The sequence below is a fragment of the Myripristis murdjan genome, chromosome 4, assembly GCF_902150065.1.
Source record: "Myripristis murdjan chromosome 4, fMyrMur1.1, whole genome shotgun sequence".
NCBI lineage: Eukaryota > Metazoa > Chordata > Actinopteri > Holocentriformes > Holocentridae > Myripristis > Myripristis murdjan.
In genome coordinates, this window is record NC_043983.1 from 4505123 (window position 1) to 4525281 (window position 20159).

General features: G+C 41.7%; 1 protein-coding gene and 1 long non-coding RNA gene across 2 annotated transcripts in view; one reads left to right on the forward strand and one right to left on the reverse strand.

Annotated features, from left to right (window-relative positions):
• The window catches only part of kank3 (KN motif and ankyrin repeat domains 3), a 30439-nt gene that overhangs the window by 1028 nt on the left and 9252 nt on the right, over window positions 1–20159 (forward strand). Inside the window, exons 2-7 of the mRNA XM_030049790.1 lie at window positions 14147–14219; window positions 15569–15661; window positions 16011–17885; window positions 18448–18550; window positions 18814–19041; window positions 19470–19560. Coding sequence (XP_029905650.1) covers window positions 15625–15661; window positions 16011–17885; window positions 18448–18550; window positions 18814–19041; window positions 19470–19560 — 2334 coding nt within the window. The 5' untranslated portion in view covers window positions 14147–14219; window positions 15569–15624. The remainder of the gene's footprint in view (window positions 1–14146; window positions 14220–15568; window positions 15662–16010; window positions 17886–18447; window positions 18551–18813; window positions 19042–19469; window positions 19561–20159) is intronic.
• LOC115358017 (uncharacterized) lies at window positions 1299–19757 on the reverse strand. The gene is made up of 3 exons (XR_003928148.1): window positions 19748–19757; window positions 14923–14930; window positions 1299–1365 (listed from the first exon to the last, which is right to left on the reverse strand). It is a non-coding gene; the product is annotated as an uncharacterized LOC115358017 (long non-coding RNA).

Consider the following 20159-nt stretch of genomic DNA (forward strand, 5'->3'; position numbering starts at 1 on the left):
CTATAAAACAATGGGGGTGAGGTTGCAACATAGGACGGAAATTCCCCCTATTGTCAGAAGAAGTGAGTTATTTCCACTCCCGTCCCCTCTGCATGGTGCCGCCTGTCTTTCATTATGTTGTGTTTTATCTTGGCCTCCTCAGTTTTCTTCACTAAACCTTATAATCTGTGGTGTCGGAATATTGAGTGAGTCACAGATTCGTGGTCCTTGCTGCTTTCACTTGTTTGGTCCATGCTGTTGTGAAGGGTTGATGCCCGGCCACTGCCTGCTAGGTCAGACTGCTGCTCATCATGTGAGTCTGTTTTTTTGTAGGCTGCCTGCTGCTTATCATAGTGTCTCAGTTAGATGTTAAAGGAAAAAGACACCCTAAAATACTACCCAGAAGCAACTATTTGTGGTGTATTTTCCATTTTGGAGTCCATTTAGTTGTTTGGTGTATGTTTCTGTTGTTCATGGATAACTGGCAAAATGTAGACAAGGTGATTAAGTTGAGTTAGTTAGTGTGGATGTAGTCTGTGGTTATAAGCTTGCCATTGGGCGACTACATCAGTCAGCTCTTTCCTCCCCTTCCACCAACCCCTAACACTGTTTTGCAAAGGCACTGTCACTGCACTATCCCAAGACAATTGTGATTGGTTTAAAAAAATCTAAACGTGTGTCCCAGTACCTCACCTGGTAGAGCGCATACCACTTATTAACACTGAGTTCTGGCCGCAGTGGCCCAGGTTTGAAATCCAAGCCCAGGTTCTTTGCTGCATGTCATTCCCTCTCTCCCCTACCTTTCCTGTCCCTCTCTCCACTGTGATTATCACATAAAGCAGAAATTCCAAAAAATAATCCCAAAAAATTCTAAACAAACCAGAGTGTTTTTCCTCCTATAGCAGAATGACAATGGGTTCAGCCAGACCTTTGTCCAGAGCTGTCACAGCACTAAAACAAAGTGGTGAGTTAAGTCTGGCTATGCAAGAATGTGACTGGAGAACTACAACATCAATAGAGATTTTCCATATAAAGCAAGAATCATGTACCAATATGCTAACAAGCGATATGCTTAACAGTATGCTTGCTCACTTTCTCCAGTTGCTGCTGTTTGATTAGCTTCTGTGCTTTCATTTTATGAAAATGGTTCATTTGCCTGGTTGGACAAGATAGTTAATGTTACACAGATGGTTCATCCTCACCTGCTATGCATTTTTGAAAACGTCCATTTACAAAAATACTATCCTTTTTCCAAACAATTTAAACTCTTTTTCATGAAATAAACAACAGAAACGAGATCAATATGACTCTGACCACTTTTTTGCACCAAAGTTCGACAATCATACAGGGAGTAATCCATCATAGAAGAAGCAGAGGCAAATTTCTCTACCATTGTAGCAGGAAATGGATCAGGATGCAGTGCAGTTGCAAGAACAGGTGGCTTTTTCTATACTGGAAAAACATTGCCTCTCAGTGCGCTAAAGTAGCGCTACCACTCTCCACCTACACAAAAAACACCACAGCTGAATACAGCAAGTTCATGCTTCTCAGGGGGTGTTGAAAGGATTTTGGAGAAACGCAAGAAATCACTAACTGAAGTAGAAGGAGTTGAAGTAAAGGAGGGAAAGTGGGTTTACCAAAACTGGCAAATTACAATAGGCCACAAAATGACTGCTGGAATACACTGAAGATCGCAGACTGATGAGATCTGAAGGGTCATACTGTTGTAACAGTTCAGTTGGAAAGCTTGTTGGTTGCATGCTGCATCGTAAGCCACCGATGTAAAAATATCAGAGTAATAAACAGAGTTATATCATCTGCTCTGTGTTTCATAGTCATGTGAGGAGTCACTGGGATACTGCAGCACAAACAAACAAACCGCTGGGAGAGGCTGCGATTCTCCGCTGCAGCGCTGCATACACTGACTATTGTTACCTCACGCATCTTAATATGACTTACTTACTGAATTTATATGTTCCAGTAAATGTCCCCCACATGATTTGGATTTTCAAGGCAGTGCAAGTTGATTTTAAAGGACGATGAAAACATAATGGAAGTAGAGTGGCAAGTACATTTCTAGTCATCTCAGCCACCAGAGGTAAACATCAAAGAGCTAACAAAGTGACTGACAGCTCCTGTTCTGTTAATTGATGCCATGTTACGGCACATCAACTGCAGCAAATCAAAGGAGTGAAGCTTGTATGGAGCAGAAGTGTTACGCTTTCAACAACACTGAAGATCTCTTGAGAGGGTGAGGGGGGGTGCAACAGTACCTTAAGGTATGACTTACTGCAGTCACCTCAAAAATAGACTCACTGTAATTTTAGTAAGCGGTGTTGAGGGGGCAGTGTAATACTCTCATACTCCATAAAAAATCAGTGGAGTCATGCTTTGTCTCGTGTCTCCTTCCTTTCTCTTGCCTACACTTTCAAGAACAGTTGTAAGATAGTTTAGTTATTTTGAATTGAACTGCCTAGACTCACACTGTTGTTGTTTGTGGCTGAACATATGTAGTCTCATATCTTTTTTTAAGCCATGTGATAAGTGGCTTTGATTTCAACACTTCAACTTTGAAAAATGCACCATGGTGTCATGATGCAGCAAACGAAGATTAGAGCTGCATGAGGGAACAATTTTAGGCCAAGATCCAGCTATCTCATGAACCCCAATCACAAAGTGAGGCTGCAGCAGAAAGCAGCATCACATGTCCACTTAATAACATGCTGCATTCACCTTATTTGCCCAGATAAAATTGTTCTATCTGGTATAGTAATTTCTCCTCCCTTGGGAAGTGAAAAGCTTGAGAGTGAAATCCGAACTGTCTCTGAAGGAGCAGACTCACCAAAGTTAGGTCTTTTTTAGGTGAACAGTTATTTCTCTTTGCCATTTGATTTCTCAAACGTATAAAGTGGTCAACGGCAGCTTTATCAATACCGATCTAATTTGGAACCATTTGTTTGTTATTAAATGGAAGAATCTTGAAGAAGTAGTTCTAGGAAGTCTGAAAACTTCGTTACTGCAGCACTAAGCTGATAACCACTGATTGCAATCACAACAGTAATTCCAGTAGAGACATTTCAAAGGTTCTCCAACATGCTTATTTTCTGCTCTATGAAAATCACTGTGGTTCGTTTATCTTTTAAAGTTCTCTCTTTTTTTCTCAAGCAGCAATTAGTGTTAAGTGTTAGGCCTACATGGAACCTGATAGCAGAAGGCTTTCACCATAATTAGCAGGCATTCAGGCTTTGAAAATGGAAATTGCCACTCTCTGTTTCATGCCAGATTCTCTGATTGGAGTGGCTTTCCAAATTGCCCCAGAAAGCAGGAAGAGCTCTTCAGTAGCTTAGTTTAGTGTTTGATAAGCAGCTTGCCCTTTCTCTGTGTTCAGATGTGGTCATAGTTCCAGTATCAGAGATTGAAGCACAGTTTGTCTTCATTTGATTTGTCCTAGCTGAATGGTCTTTGTTTACTGTGTGGAGATGTGAAACGTTTTTCTGGGATTGACTGTCACCGTGGCTCCGTCAAACTGTCCTACCTCATCTACTGTATCTCCAGTGTCCACTGCATGAGAAATGCTGAGTGAAAAATATTGAGCTAAAAATACCCAAGTCAAGTACTAAGAGGGCCTGGGAAACAGGCAGCAGCCAAACTGAACATAAAATCAGGGTAGGAGATTGCCACCAGCCAAATATTTGTAGATTTTGGCTGTACCTGGTAAGTTTGTTTATGTTGCCAACCACTTTGGCAGGTTGACTCTTCATTTAGAGGTCATAATCTACTCTAAAAGCCTTTTTGGCTGGTAAAATAATGAAAGTGGCAGGCTGGTTTTGACATGTACCAGCCACTGCGGCCTGTAGATAAAAAAAGTTTAGATTCCTGCACTGCCTGAGATTCCTGCTTGAGGTGTAATCGACGCTTTCTCGCGGGAAGAACCAAAAACCACGAGTGCTTTTTGGAAACACTCGCTGTGTGTCATGGTGATACTGTGGCACCACAGAGGTTTGAACACTCTTTCATTTCCCTCATGGAGTGGAGAGTGAAATTTTGTTTGATGCTGAGGGGAAAGAAGTCCTCTTGTGCTCATGTATTCGCTTGTATTCAGGCATTCTCAAAAACTGACTCTTTATGTCTCGCAATTTCTACTTTTGACCCTGATCCTTGAGAAATGCCTCTGTCGGCAAACTTCTTTGGAAAACAAACCTCATCCTCTTGAAAAAGAACATACCAGTACTCCTGTGTAGCTTACCAGGCAGAGCCAGGCACTAGCCTAACACTGCCAGGCTGAGCTGTTGATTTCCTACTGGGGACATCCCATACATTGAAATGTATGGTAAAGATTTCTCACAGCATTCTTGTACAGGCAAGCACATGTGTAATGTTCTTTTATATCCTGTTTTACACCTGTTTGTAATGATTGGTGTTAAATAGAGGAACAGTGAGGTGAAACAGTAGTAATAATAATTAAATATTAACAGTAATATTAATAAAATAAGCTGTCCCGGTCATGGATGCAACAAACATAAAGTAAATGCTCTGTAACGCACTTTGGCATGAAAAAGGATGAAGAAATATACAGGATGTTCAAATGTTCACATTCATTTTAGATCTGCGTTATATTGGTACTGGGTTATATTGGTACTATACTGCTACAGTAATGACTAACTCAGATGTGCTTGTAGTTAACTGCAGAACTGCATTAGAGTCTGCAGCTTCATCGAGTTGCAGGGCTGTTTTCAGGTTGGAGCTTACGCACAGCTTTAGGAGACGTTTCAAAGCATTTCAGAGTTCTGTACCCACTACCTTGTCATTAACCGACCTTTTCAATCAAAGAGATGCTGGTGAATTGGTATAATTTGCACCAGTCACGGAAGTAACAGACTAATAAACACATTTCAGTTGTTTTTGAGGAGACAACAGTGCTGGCTGACATCTGGTCTTGTTCTCGAGTTATGAGAATCAAGCATCTGGAGGATTCAGGTGCTACTGTGCTGAAAAAGACAAATAGGTCAGAGTTTTCCCTTACCTGCCTGTCTGTAGGCCAGATATTTAGGTCAGCTTAGCCTGTTTGTAGTCTTTTCTTAAGCTAGTTTAGTTTAATGATCGCCACAGTGATAAAACACAGAGGTGAAGTGACGTAAGAATGTCAGGAAAAGAAAGAATATCAAGAATAAGAAAAGAAATACTGTATAAATCTGTGCAGTGGAGATGTAAAAATCTTGTGAATAAAATGCTGACAATGGCATTTCAGCCAAATGCAGCTTGCGATTTCCCTGCAAAAACCTGCATATTGTGTTTCACCATAGATGATAACATGGCATGTTTGGTCCAAAATTTTAACATGACTGACCCTAATGGCTGCTGGACATCAGAGCTGGAGCTGGAAACAGCGGGTAATTGGAGAAAACTTAATTTGTGAGCCCTGCTTTGTTTCAGGAAGAGGCGTGTCATCTGTCATGCAGGCGAGTTCCTCAGCAGCCCAAAACTGGACGCTGTCTGCAGTTTAAGAAAGTTCCTAACTCACACAGTGGTGCCAACACCATTGTTTATATCAAGTGACATTTAACTATTATTCCAAGAATTCATTTAAGTCTATTTAGACCTTGATACTGCAGTTAACCACATTTGAATATGCACTGTATAAGGTATAGGAATCAGTCATCCCAGCTGAGGCTCCAAGTTGTCATTGGACCTTGGTATGCTTCCTTCATCCTTAAAGAACAAATCTACCCAAAACAGCTATTAATCTTATCTGTTGCACTTTTTTGTGTCCTTTTAATTGTTTGGTGTATCTCTCCTGTGTATAACTGTCCAAATGTAAACAATGTGATGTCATATAAGGATATTTCTAGCATTTCCAGCTGACATCAATGGTAAATGTCAGACTTTGGTTTCTACCCTTCACAATCGAAGGGCAAAGGCTTCTTTCAAGAGTGGCTGTTTTGCACTGATGTTCAACAATCATTCAGGGAGAAAGCCAGTGTGGAAGACACCGAGAAACCATTTTGTTCACCAGTGGTAGCAGCAACTAGGCCAGAATGTCATGCATCCACAAGATATGTTTGGCTTTCATAATGAAATGTGGCTAAAAACGTATTCCAATTCATGATCTAGCTGGCTAGCTAGCTATATTTCTATATGTGTATGCCCAAACTCTGAAAGCAAGAATTTCATGGCCCTTCTCTACTTCTCTAGGGATTGTTGAAAGGCATTCCTGGATATGCAGGAAATCACTAACTGAAATACAAGTAGGTTAATCAGGTTCAGGGAAAGTGGGTTCACCAAAAAAGTAAATAACACTTCATCACAGAATAACTGCTGGAATGTGGTAAGCATAGACTGACGACATCTAACTGTGGAAGAAGATGTGAGTGTATATCCCGTTTAAAGTTGTCAACTTGACATCCATTGTGTTTGATCTCTCTTCATCGTTAAGACAAATTGCAAATATCCCCTGCAGACTGTAATGGAATTCAGCGCAGGGTGTTCAAAACACAAGTCACATTTGCACACAAATGCAACTCCTCACTTTCACTTTGAGTCACTCCTTCATATCAGTATGGCCGCCGATGCGGACAAGGCCCCTTCAAGCAGCATTTTGTGCGTCTTCCATTCACAGCTCACTCGCAGAGCAATGGACTTCCCCAGTGCCTTTTCTGTTTATTGAATTCACTTTCTGACATTTTGAACCTGAGCACAGTGGGGCGAGTGAGGGGGCTGGGATGAAGGAGACAAGGAGGCCTCACAAAACTTTGCGTAAAACAGTGTTGCCACCAAAGTTGCATAAAGCCTCATTGTGGCCACTGAATGTGCTGGATTGTGTTTGCTGGAGAATCAGGATGGGAAGGGTAGGCTTGAGGGGAGGGGGATGTCAGGGTGCATGTGATGTTTGAAGTCAACGTCATTGGGGAAAAAGTGGATATTTTCTGTGTGCGGTTAAATATGCTAGATGTTCTGATGATGAATTTGATTTACATGCTAAGGAGACGGGAGTCAGGATGTGGCAGCCAAACAGATTTAGGTGGAAAAGAGTAGCTTCTGCTAAAGTGTTGCTCTTTCGTGCACTCAACATACTAACTCACTAACACCAACAACACACACGCACACATCCATGCTCAAACTGAATTACATGTTGTTTAAGGTCAGCGTAATGCATCATGTGACGTTAGTGCTAGTGCATTATCTGTTTCTGTGTGTGTGTGTATGTGTTTGTGCATGTGTTTTGTTTTCGTGTCACAGTGCCTCTGTGTTTGTTCAGCTCTTGTTCTCTCGGGTGTTTTCCTGTTTCCTTCAGGAAGTAGCTTCCTGGCTGAGCTGATGGGTTTCCTGGCAGCCCCCCTCCTCAATGAAAGACAATGGGAGGTCTCCCCAGGGGCATGGATGGGGGTTTGTGTGTGTGTGTGTGTCATAGGCTTCCCTTCAGGAAACTGCAGATTTATCCCAGCAGCTTAGAGGCCCTCGTGTGTGTGTGTGTGTGTGTGTGTGTGTGTGGTTCAGTATCTATGAGCACACCAAATGTCCTCACAAGCATAGAGAGATGAGGAAAATCTCTCCGGCTGGAGGATGAGGATTTGTGGTTTTAGGGTTAAGGTTAGGATTAAGATTAAATTTAGGGTTGAGTTGAGGTTAAATTAGGGGACAAAACTTTCTTTTAAAGGTTGTGAAGATACAAAGGTGCAAGTCACATCTACATACTGTTAACTCCTGCAAGTATTAAGTAGGTCCCTGTCATCCCTCAAAGCTAAACTAGATTCAGAAGCTAATTTAATTGCCTTTAAGACTTGGAAAATGATTGTTTATCTATCTATCTATCTATCTATCTATCTATCTATCTATCAGGATGGTTTAGGGTCAAGATAGGATTAGGTTTGGGGGTTGGAAAAGAACGTAGTCAGTGAAGGTCCTCAGTAATCCAGATGTGTGTATGTGAATGTGTTGTATGTATATCTGGGTGGGGGCCCGTCTGTGGTTGGCATGTCTGTTTTTGTGTGTGTATATATGTGTGTGTCAAGATTTCTGAATGGCTTTTTTTTTTCATGTAAAGTAGTCAGCAAAAGTTGGAACATAACTGAATGCGAGGGAGGGTGTTTGGCCTTGTTGCTGAAGAGCAGGAGAAAAAAACCCATCCAAATGTGTGTTCGCCTATCAGCTTAAGGCTGTTATGCTTTTCCCTTAGGTCGACCCTCTCTCGCTTCCCTTTTCGGGAAAAGGGTGGCGATGGAGATGAGGTCACTGTTCCAATACATGGCTCTAAGCCTCGAACCAGCACAACATTTCCTCCTGCATGAAGCCAGCTGAACACAGGACAACTGTCTGTGCTCTGCTAGAGAGTTTCATTTTCAACACATCCATGAGTTTGCTTTGGGATGACATGCATTCTTCCTAAACCTTCTCTCCCAGGGGAAGAAAAAGCTATTCATATCCAAGTACTTCTTTAGCTGTTAATCACTGGAAAAACACTTTTAGCAATTTAGTAAGAGTCCTTCTAAAGTAATCTGCAACATTTTTGTGAAATGAATGTCCTGTTCCTCTCTGTTTGATTGCTGTTGCACTGATTCAGCCTATATCAGTTCATAATAGTGGGGCGGCATAGCTAAACTATCGTTAATTTTGTGATAAAAGCACCAAATTTGGTACACTCATAGCTGAATATATGTGGCCACGTTCAGTTAATTTTTACTAATTAATTAAATTGATGAAAAATGTCTACCTTGCCTTTGATTATTATTACATTTGTATTAGTAATAATATCATTATATCTACAGTAAACAATTGGTGAGGTTGTTTTTACGTAATGCTGGTCCAAAGAATGAATGGAGGTGAATGGGCCTGACTCGATTACTGCGATGTTAAGGCTCACAATAACCTCTCACAAAGAAATAGTATGGGTATATCATACATTTCCTGAATCCTCAAAGTCCATTAGGTATTGTGGTTGTTGTCTTTTGGGTCCTTGATATCCCATGATCCCACAGGGATAAAAGAAACTATATAGTTTAGGCGAAAAATTTGGGAAAATGTGTGTAATTTATGGTTTAAGGAGGTCATGTGACCTCTGTGTTTGTCAGAAAGAGACACCCATGGGCTTAAATGAAAGCTGAGAAGGTCCCCTTTACAATGATACCAAACATCATATATAGAATATTGACAAATAGGAAACTGACAGCCATTTCTAACTTTGGGCGACTAATCAATAGCTATGCTAATTAATCAATAATTATGACTAAACGGTAACTTTTACAGCTTGGCATATGGCAGAAATGGATTCAGCATTAAATAATCATACAGAAACAGATAATAAACAGATAAAGTGCTTTTCCTCAAAAATGCCTACCATGTTGTTTCCTAAGGGGCTTTTTCAATTTTCGGTCCTGACTATATGCTAGCTAGCTCGTTGGCTAGCTGGCTTGCAGTGGTGGTTATGGTGGTGGGGCCAGAAAGTGTTTGAGATACTGAGTGTGTATAACTGTATTTTTTCTTAATTTAATGTGTATTTACATTTTTAAAATATTTTAATGAATCATTTTAATATTTTTATTCATTTTAACAAATCAAATGCCTGCTATGGCCACTAGGGGGTGATTTTGTGACGGCCCAATACCCAGATTTGTTTGAAATATATCCACCAACACATCTACCAAATTTTATGCTTTTATCACAAAATGAACGATTGTTGTGATATATTGAGCTAAGCCGCCCCACTATAAAGCTTTTCCTTTTGCTCTTCTAAACTCTCAGCGTCTGTTAGCTTGTTCCTGGGAAAAATCCTATGCTGAAAAGGAAGTGATGTATTTTACATTTATCAGTGATCTCTGTTAGTGCAGTGCAGAAACGCACTGCGCTAACCCTAACCCTGCACCAAAGATGGAGACCAGTTAAAAAAAATCTGCTTCAGAGTACCTCTTCAATCTAATACCACTTTGAGTCTTTGACTGGCTTGTTGTAGAAAATCAACTTTTCTGTGCTTTCTTGTAGTTTCATAATCTCTTTCTCTTGAATATTCTGTATCATACATGATAATTTCAGGAACACAGGAATATATTTTATTCCACCTCTGGTCAGGATGCTGTGGCTCCACTCCCTTACTGTTGATTGCTAATGGTGTTGGAAATATAGGAAATGAAACTTTGCCTCAATTTGTGATTATTGCAAAGTGCCTGCAGTATAATAAAGTGTAATTGTAGTGTTAGGTTTCTAGCTAATGGAACAGAGCTGCTGCTATTCAGACTGCAATGTTGGATTATAAAAGACAGAAAAAGGAAACTTCATGTAAACCCAATTTGTCTTCATGACCCATTTAGTTATTTTGACGTCAATGTGAAGAACAATGCAGTTTGTCTGTTTACAATGGAAGGCAGTGAGGCTTTTACAAAGTTAAGGCAGTATGCCTGCTATTAGTTTATACTGTCTTGTAGCCATTCACATTGTCTTAGTCTGGCTTTATGGGATCATATGACTGTTAGTCCTGTGTCTGTATGTGTTTGTTTTTGGAGAAAGTGTGTGTGTGTGTGTGTGTGTGTGTGTGTGTGTGTGTGTGCGCACACACTGCTGTCTGTGTTTATACACATTTTTGAAAGTTCAGTCTATATGTCTGTGTACCCACAGGCAGTCATGCCTGTGTGTGTGCAAGTTTGTTTATATGTTTGTGTAGATTTTTATGTGTCAAGTTTATTACATGTCTGTGCATGGGCATATAGTGTGTGTGTGTGTGTGTGTGTGTGTGTGTGTGTGTGTGTACAACTCAGCAGCATGGCTCTCAGCTGGTCAGGAGTCGGGGTGTAGAGGGAAGGAATGCAGCTTCTCCCTGCAGTCTGTAATTTGCTGCCTGTCATCAGATCACAGAGAAAAACAGCAACATCTGAAGAGAAGAAGGAAGGGGGTCAAGGAAGAATAGTAGAGAAAAAAGTGGAAAGGAGTGAAGAAAAAGGTCAGAAAGGAGGAAGGAGAAAAGGGGAAAGGAGAGAAGAGAATGGAAATGAGATGAGAAAGAAGATAATGAGGAATGGAGTGGAGATGGAGAGGAGAAGGAAACAAATGAGCGAAAGTAGGTTAGAAGAGAAAGGAGAAATTGAGTGGAAATGAGGAGGGAGAAAAGGGCAGAAGAAAAGAAAGAAGAGAAGAGAAAGAGAAGAGAGAGCTGAGGAAAGGAAAAGGGCCAGACTTAGAGACCAGACTATCTAACAAACAAAAATAAATGAATGAATGAGTGAAATAATAAATAAATAAATACATACATACATACATACATACATAAAATATATGTATGTATGTATGTGATAAAAGATTAAAGGACTTAAAACATAATTGAACTTTGGCACAGTGTTGGGTTGTGTAGTTATAGTTCCCTGGATGTGATATGAGTCCACATGGTGGTGAATTCTCCTCATTAGCTGCTCTGTGCTCCCCTGTAATCCACAACACTGGATTTGTATCTCCATTCACTTCCATAGTGCAGCAGAACAGCTCCCAAAATAACACTTTTAGCACATAAACAAATGTGAACAAAAGGGATTATGCCGGTATAAAAAACAAGGCCAATACGGAACACAGGTTTGCTTTAAGAGAGTACCTGATGGATGCAGCTGTTCTCTGAGCAACATTTTGCAGATGTTTATTCCTGTTGTTGTTCAAATAAAAGTTGTGGAAAACTGCAAAGCCATGAGTTGCTGGGATTAACTGCTCCGTGCTGAATTTATCAGGCAGAAATGTTGCTCATGAACTGAAATCACATAGTGGGGAAACAAAATAGTGTGGAAAACTCATTGGCTGTCAGCATTCAGAGGTTCGGGTTTGGCTGACTTTGCAGTCGTAGGAAACCTGGACCTGAAAAATTTCGGCCGGTCCAGACTGGCCAGGCTTGTGTACAGTGAAGTGGTCTAAAACTGAAATCTGGCAGTGTCCCCTGGTAACAGCCCAGAGAGATTAGCTGAGAGTGGGGGCAAAAGAGTGATCTGGAGAACTGTATCAGTCCATATCAGTATAGAACTGAAAAATGTGTGAAAGAAATATCAAAGTTATCCTGATATTGTTAATGTAATAATGTCACTTTAAAAAAACATGTTTGGAACATAATTGTAAACTGTAGCTTTTGGACCATATAGCATGGCATAATTCATCAACTATTTTGTAATTACATGTACAGTGTTCCAGACAGATGGAAAATGCTTTTGAGTAACAAGATGTGACTGTGATGTGAAGTTGTGTGTTTTTCACCTTTTTTTTTTTTCATTGTGTCATCTGACCAGTGCTTTTGTGTCACCAATTTGGGTCATGAAACAGACCTTCAGGGGTAAAACCCTTCAACACCTGAGGGATTTCACACTGAGTGGGAGCACAGGCTTTAACCACAGAATTATCTGCTGTTTGCTTTGTACAAATCAACATTTTGCAGTTGCTAAGCAGCTTTCAGAGAGTTTGACGCTTGATATCAGAACCTGCTGATAATTGGCTTTCAACGAAGCAAGCTGTGAAAATGTCAACATGTCATGATATGTGTTAATTCAATAAAAGTAGCTTGTCAGCTCATTAGCTTTGCCCCAATAAGGTGCTGCTTGATCACACATCTGTCCTGTGCAACAGTATATAGATACCAGGCCTACAAACACTTTAGCACCCCGGGCTAGGCTAGCTGTTGTACCTCAAATCGTGATCCTGCCTTGTTCTAAAAGTATTTTCCACCTATTTTAATGCAGTTTTTACGTGATGTATGCATGGGGACTCTGAAATGGTCTTACTGATGCTTTGAACTCTTGCAATGCAAGTTTGATCAAGGCAACAGTAAACGTGTCTTCACTCCTGCATGATGCGGTTTAGCTGTAGGCCAGTCAGTAACAAATATATCATCAACTATTACCGCTTTACAAATTTGCCTGTAGAACTGTCAGTACAAATACATCACGATGAACTTTGCGCCATTTTGAGTTTTTTAAAAGCCAGCTTTGCCCCCCAAGGTTTTTTCATTGAGGGTTTGGGGGTGGCAGGAAATACTCAAATTCAGCTACTTCTTCATGTGTTGCTAACTATTATGAACACCAGAGAGGAAGAGACAGACAAGGTCATCCTGGGTAAAGTTACAGGGACTGGAGTCGCATGTCACCACCAGCATCCATACTGGAAGGGTGACAGGTAACTCCAGCTGTCCAGTAAATGAGCTAATTGTGAGTCATGGCTTTTGTTTACAAGTCCTGGTTGTCTTGTAATGGTGAACCTGAATGAACCAAACAATGAAACTGAAGCAAAAAGTGAACTTCTCAGTCGACAAAAAACAGAAAAAAAAAAAACAAACAAACGTTGCATTTGTGTAGCTTGGTTCTGATTGGCCCAGAGGGTGTGGCATCGTTCATGTGGGCGATATGTTTACTGTGGCCTGCCTGTGTTCAGGAGGAGAAGCAGAGCTCTGGCTGACAGAGTGGTCTGCTGCTGATAAGAGGAAACACTGCAGACTCAGATGTCAGCTAAGAGGGAGTTGGTTTGCTCACTCTTTCTTTCTTTCATTCTTTCAAATTAAAACCAATTCAACAGTCTTTCTACTTAATATTGCTAATTATTAACAAATCTGTTATCTGTTATACAGTGTTGTTGTTAGTTAATCTCCTGATCTCTGTAAATGTATCCTGGTCTTTATCTTCAGTCTTCCCACACACACTGAGAATAAACCCATCTGTCTGCTGCGGCCTGAGGTGACAGATTGTGTGTGTATGTGTGTGTATGTGTGTGTGTGTGTGTGTGTGTGTGTGTGTGTGTGTGTGTGTTGAGGTATCAGTAGTCAGTCAGCTAGAAGGACGACTGGTGTGTTGCAGCAGCATGTGTGAGGAATGTGCCTGAGGCTGCCGGGAAACATCTGTGTCTGCGTGTGTGCACGCCTTTGCATTTTTAAAAGAAAAGGTGTGTGTTTGAAATAAAAAGAATGAATATACATGTGGAATGTCTGTGGTTGTGTCTATGTGTGTATTTTAAACATTATCTCTGTATGAACAGCCCTAATCTGGAGGACAACAAAACATTATTTTATGACCTTACCTCTCTCTCTCTCTCTCTCTCTCTCTCTCTCTCTCTCTCTCTCTCTCTCTCTCTCTCTCTCTCTCTCTCTCTCTCTCTCTCTCTCTCTCTCTCTCTCTCTCTCTCTGTATCTCTGTATCTCTCTCTCTATATCTCTCTCTCTCTCTCTCAGGCAGTGTGGAGCAGGACAAGTGAACCAGCCTGAACTCCAGCTGCATGATTCCTTCACTGAGCAGCTGAGAGAGGTAATTTTCTGTTTAACTCACCAGAGGGATTTCTTCGAATGCAAACTTGGAAGAGACAGACCAGAAACACCACTTGTAGCTCTTGAACTTTCATGTAAACCAATTAAATTTATTTGGTAGGCTTTGTTTAACCACACAGTGTTTCTTTGACCACAGAATTGTCATTTCCCTGCCTCAGGGAATTCATTTTCTTTCCCTGCCTTGTTAATTATGCATTTAGTTATCTTTTAAGTTAACTTTTTTCTGTTTAAGTATTTTTTTTAATTTCATCATTTGCAAGCACAAATGCATGGTGCTCAGTCTGAGGGAAATAATTTGGTTAATTTCCACCGAACCATTTATTGTAGTTATTAGAGGTCTCGTGGTGAGGTGAATCCTGTGGTTTTACAGTATAGTTGGAGTGTGATGCTGTCGTTAATGTAGCGTCAGCCTTGCGGCTTTTGGACAGTGTTCAGCTCTTTGTTGTTGCCTTTGTTGTGGGATGTTTCCCTTGCCTGTTATCCACACCATGCACCAGCAGCTTAGACACACACACACTCACACATTAACAACATACGCCCAAACATACATTTATATTTTGGGGATTTAATTCAGCAAAGTGATTCATATGAGCCCAATAATATAAGCTTTGATTTTCACCCAAACTTCCTTGCAGCCACCAGTAAGGATGTCACAGCCCTCTGACAGTAGATCACACACATACACACACAGCTCCGAGGTATGGATGACGGCATGCTTAATCCCCTTCAACATCTCTAAAGAGGAAAAACAAACACAGGAATCCTTTTTGACAAACTGCTTTATCTCCTGAGGGCTGACACATTGCAGGGAGTTCACCCTCCACAGCAAGAGGGTTGAAATAGCGAGGATGTCTTCTGTTGAACTGAGTCTGTCACATGTGCTAAGAAGCCATGACAAAACATATAAACTTCTTTAGGTCCTTCTGTACTTTATAGTAAGCTTACAGTTGCAAGAAAAAAAGTGTCTTCCAGCATTAAAGGCAGACCAGAGAGCCACTGTGACGGTGGTGCACATTGTCCTAATAAATAAACAAAATCTGAAGAACTTGATCAGATAGCAAGCATTTCAAGGACACGATTCTAATGGTTAGAAAATGATTGAACACAAAATCAAAAACAAATTTGATACTTTTTGAACTTCAGTCTTCTGTTGACAACATGTCAGCAGGCTGGATCCTCTGTACTCTAGAAATCTTTGAATGATGGACTTGAAATGATGTATTTACAAGATTGATGCATTGCATTTTGGAAAACAACTTTGCATTTTCTTCTTCTGAGCACATTCATTGAAACTGTATTCATGTCAATGTCTGTGCATGTTGTGTTTAGCCAGGTGTTGAGTTTTCTCCGTCAGTTTGCCTGCTGAAAGGACCCAGCTCAGAAAAATGACTCAGTCGGTGCAAGTTAACCCAAAGCTGCCTGGTAAGCAACCACATCAAGGTGCTTCTCAGAAAATGGTCATATTGCTTTGATATTTCCAACATACCAGTCTCCTCCTCTTGTAACAGTGATAACATTAATATTTATTCTTTCATGTGAGTTTGGTTTGTTGCCACATGTATTTAATGAATCAGAGTTTATTTTGATCTGGTTGGTGTATTGGATATGCAAACTGTCAGCAACAGGAAAGTAAAGAACCTTTTAAATACTTATTTGAAAACAATTAAAGATAGCATTAGTATAGAATTTTTTTTTTTTTTTTTTGCGATTAGAGTTACATGGCCCCATGTGTGGTACCACTGATATGGCTGTGATGTCCTTTGCCCTGCAGATCTGGGCACTCCATTCCTCTACTCCAGTCAGGAGGAGGCAGACCAGCCAGGCTCCTACTCTGTCCAGACTCCCTACGGTTTCCAGCTTGACCTAGACTTCCTCAAATATGTTGAGGATATTGAGAGTGGGCACAACCTGCGCCGGGTGCCTGTCAGCTCCCGCCGCTCTGGCAGGGGGGTCAAAGTCTCCCAGAGGAGCCCAAGTGTGGGGGGACGTGCAAGCGGCTGGACCTCCACGGAGTCTCTTGCATCTCCAGCCAGTGAAGATGGCAGAGTTCCTCCACCGCCGCCACCACGCAACCGTCTAGGGTCAGCACCCTGCGAGGGTCTCTCTCTTTCCCCACTGACTGTCCTTAGTAATCCTCCCCTGTCTGCTGGTGCCAAAGTGCCACCTCCTCCACCACAGCGTAACCCCAGAGTAGAGCGGACACTTCTGGAAACCAGCTGGCGGCTACAGCAGGAGCAGAGCCACCAGCACCAGAATGGCGGGCGTTTCCAGCTTGCAGATCCTCCTAAGCAGGGCTTTAAGGCCCCTGTGTCATCCCTGGTTTCCTCTGCTAATACAGTGTGTAGTACCGTGGATGGGTCTCTGTTGCCTCTACCCTCTCCATCAACTACGCCATCACAGAGTAGCTGGACTAAACCCAGTCCTCAAACCTCTGGGCGCAGCACTCCGGCTCCTGGCACTGCAGTGACTTCGATCCCACCCAGCCAGCTGCAGACAGTTAGAGAGCAGATGGCCACAGCCTTGAAGCAGCTTAAGGAGATGGAGGAGCGGGTAAAGGGTGTCCCAGTGCTTGAAAGAGAGGTGGCCAAGCTTCGTGCAGAGAAAGACATGCTCCTGTTAGCACTGCAGGAAAAGAAAGCATCTGAGGAGGAAACCCAACAACGGCAACAGTCTAAAGAGTCTTCCACTCAAACCACAGAGACCCTTTCAACCCCAGCTGACCCCAGCATCCAAAGTCGAATAACACCTCCAACTTCACCTGGTTGCAAAGGCCCTACAAAATCTGGGGAACTGAAAAGGTTGACTGAGAAATTTGAAGGAAGGAATGAGAAAGCTGCAGAACCTTCGGCAAAAATGTTGGTCAAAGTTCCAGAGAAAGTTCCTGTTGCTGAGATGAAGTCTGTGGCTGCTGGGGATGACAGGCCAATGGACTCTGTTGTTTTCTACTACAGCCAGGGTGTCAAGGACGCCTCTGAGGGCACTAAGGTGCACATTTGTGAGAAAGGCACAGAGACAGAAGCTCCACTGATTTGTGAGGAGGGAACACAGGCCAGGGTGGAGACCAAAGAGGCTGCAGTTTGGGTAATGGAGTCACTACTTGGGTTGACCAGTGAGGCACAGCGGGAGATAGACACCTTACAAGACACAATTAAATTCCAACAGGAGTCCATTGTGGCTCTTGAGGGCCGGCTGAGTGCTGCAGACAGGGACCTTGGAAGTCTCAAAGCCCAAATAGAGGAGCAAAAGTCCAAAGTCACAATTGAGAAAGGGGTTCTTGCAAAACCAGACACAGTGCATGCCCAGGTAGAGACAACAACTTCTACATTAAAGGATGTTGCGGTTCTGTGCTGTCCAGAGGTGACCAATGCATGTGTAGGCGAGGACCTAACAGCCCAACAGACTGAACAGAGCAGCCAGACTGATGCTGTAGTGAAACCTGCAGAACCAGTTCCTGTTGCTGTGGTCAGCACTGGTTGCCAGTGGGAGAATTTATTTGAGGAAGAGGTGGAAGAGAAGAAAGCACCAAAAAGGAGACAGTTGACCATCGCTGAGTACAAAGTGTCCCCAGATGAAGAGGTGGTCAGTATGGCAGAGAAGAAAGAGGGAGAAAAGGAAGAGGTGATAGCCCCCAGCAACCCCAAGACAGGTGGGCACTTGGTGTCTGGACCCCATCTGTGTTTCCATGATACCTGAATCAAATTATTTTTTTTATTCACTAAGTACAACAATATCTGGGAATTTGTCTTGGTTACGCTGGTGTACATTCTGGGACATAGTGTATTGTAACTGTCAAGTGTGGCACAGGGTGCAAGTTGACATCCACATTTAGAGCAGGACAATGAGTGATAGCAGACTATAAATATCACATTACAAAAATACATTCAACAGATATCTATTTGAAATACCCATTCAGATGACAAACATTCACTTAGGAAGGGTGAAAAGACAGTTTTCATATATTCAAAAATTTCAGAGCTAACAAATTTTCTGACATCAGTATTTGAACAACAAAATATACCCTTGGTGGCCTGCTTCAGCTCAAACTTTGGGACAAAGAAGTAAAACTTGCTAATGGCTAATAACATTTTCTAGTTTATTTACAGAATTATATGATAATTCCATTATTTTTAGTGTATGTGAGGGAAATACTGTCTGGTTTTCTTTGTTTATATGGTTTCTGAGTGCATCTGCATCCTTTATGGCAACAGGCATGTTGAAATCAATTATGAAGAGGAAGGATGGGAGTAACTCAGCTGAGAATCGCACCGCTGGCAAGAAGAGCCTGCAATTTGTTGGCATTCTCAACGGAGGGTGGGTAACATAAAATTGTTCCAATAGAAGTATTAACAGAATGAGGGATGGCGTGTGGTTAGAAGGTTCTGTAATCATAAGGTCACAGGTTTGATCCCTGCAACAGCCAGTGAATTCATCCGCAGCAGATGTGTAGAATCTTTGATCAAGAAAATGAATGCCTCCTCGCTCACCAGTTCTTATGTTGCTGTAACTAAGAAAATGTAAATGTGCAAGTTGAGAACACTATAACTTGTATCCTAACAAAAATTCCTTCTCCTCAGGTATGAATCTACATCGAGTGAAGAAGAGGAGGAAGAGGAAGAGGAAGAAGAGGGAAGTTCCTCAGCAGGAAGTGGAGAGGGCGAATGCTCAGACAGCACAGAGGAGGATGAGGCAGCTCTGGAAGAAGAAACGTCTGACGAAGAGAGAAACGTCAACCTGGATGAGAGTGACACTGATGAGGAGACCCTTAGAGCGAGAAATGAAGCATCTGATGGTGTGAAAGAGAAGTATGCAGCTGCATCAGGGCTGTTTTCATGACATAATATCAAAATTGCAATACTGACAGCCTGCAGTTTTTTTTTTTGTTTTTTTTTTCAAGAGAAAAGGCTGTTTCAGAGAGCTTCCTTAAGAATGTGCTGTTGTGAATGTGAATGCCTGGCCAACAAATCAAGGTCAATTCCAAAGAGGAAGTTTTATTTTATGGGAACTAAGCATTCGCAGCTTTTCGCACCCACAGCACATAAACACAATCACCATGCTGAGAACAAGAAAATATCTACATAAAAAGCTGTGCCTACATGTATTGAGGTTCATATCACAGTTGCAAAGTAAAGCAAATTACATTTGCCAGTAACATGTGGCTCTGAGATGTATATTGTCTTGCATGGCACATAAAACAAAAGACCAAGTTCACCCATATTTAAATGTGTCCCAGGTTTGAGCTGAGCATGAAAATGCGTGAAGCCTGTCTAATTCTGAAGAACCACCTGAACGACGATGTGAAAACACTGAAGAGTAAAGAAGTGGTGGGTCCCCTTGTTTCTTTCTAGGGAAGAGGGCAAACACAGGTGCTAGCTGTGATATTAAGGTTCTAACAAACCAAGGTCCTGCTGTTGTGCAAGTTAATTAAGATCATTAATGACATTTGTGTTTTCCTGCTATTTCATGTCAAAATGGCTGCTGTGAAAAAGTTTTATAGCACTTTTTTGGCACCAGCACCATTAAAAACATGGACACAATCACTAATAATATTCGACTGAACATCTCAACACTTTGACTGTCCCTGGATGCACTGTATACATGTGCTGGACACTGTTTTTAACTTCTGTTAAAGAGTACCTAAACTCCAAATTTCACTGATTGTGAAGCCTGACCTCTAATGGTGAATATGGTGGCTGGTCTTTGATGGCAGGTGATGTCACACCTGCTGTACTCTTTGGGTGGTGACATCACCCACAACCAAATACCATCCTACTTTTCACTGCTAGAGGTCAGGCTTCACAGTGAGTTGGGTTTGGGGTGTAGGTGCTCTTCAGTAATGGGTCAGTTTGGATGAGAAATTACTACCAGCCAAATATATGCAGGTATGCAGTTCCCCTGATACACTTTGCAGATTTGTGATTCA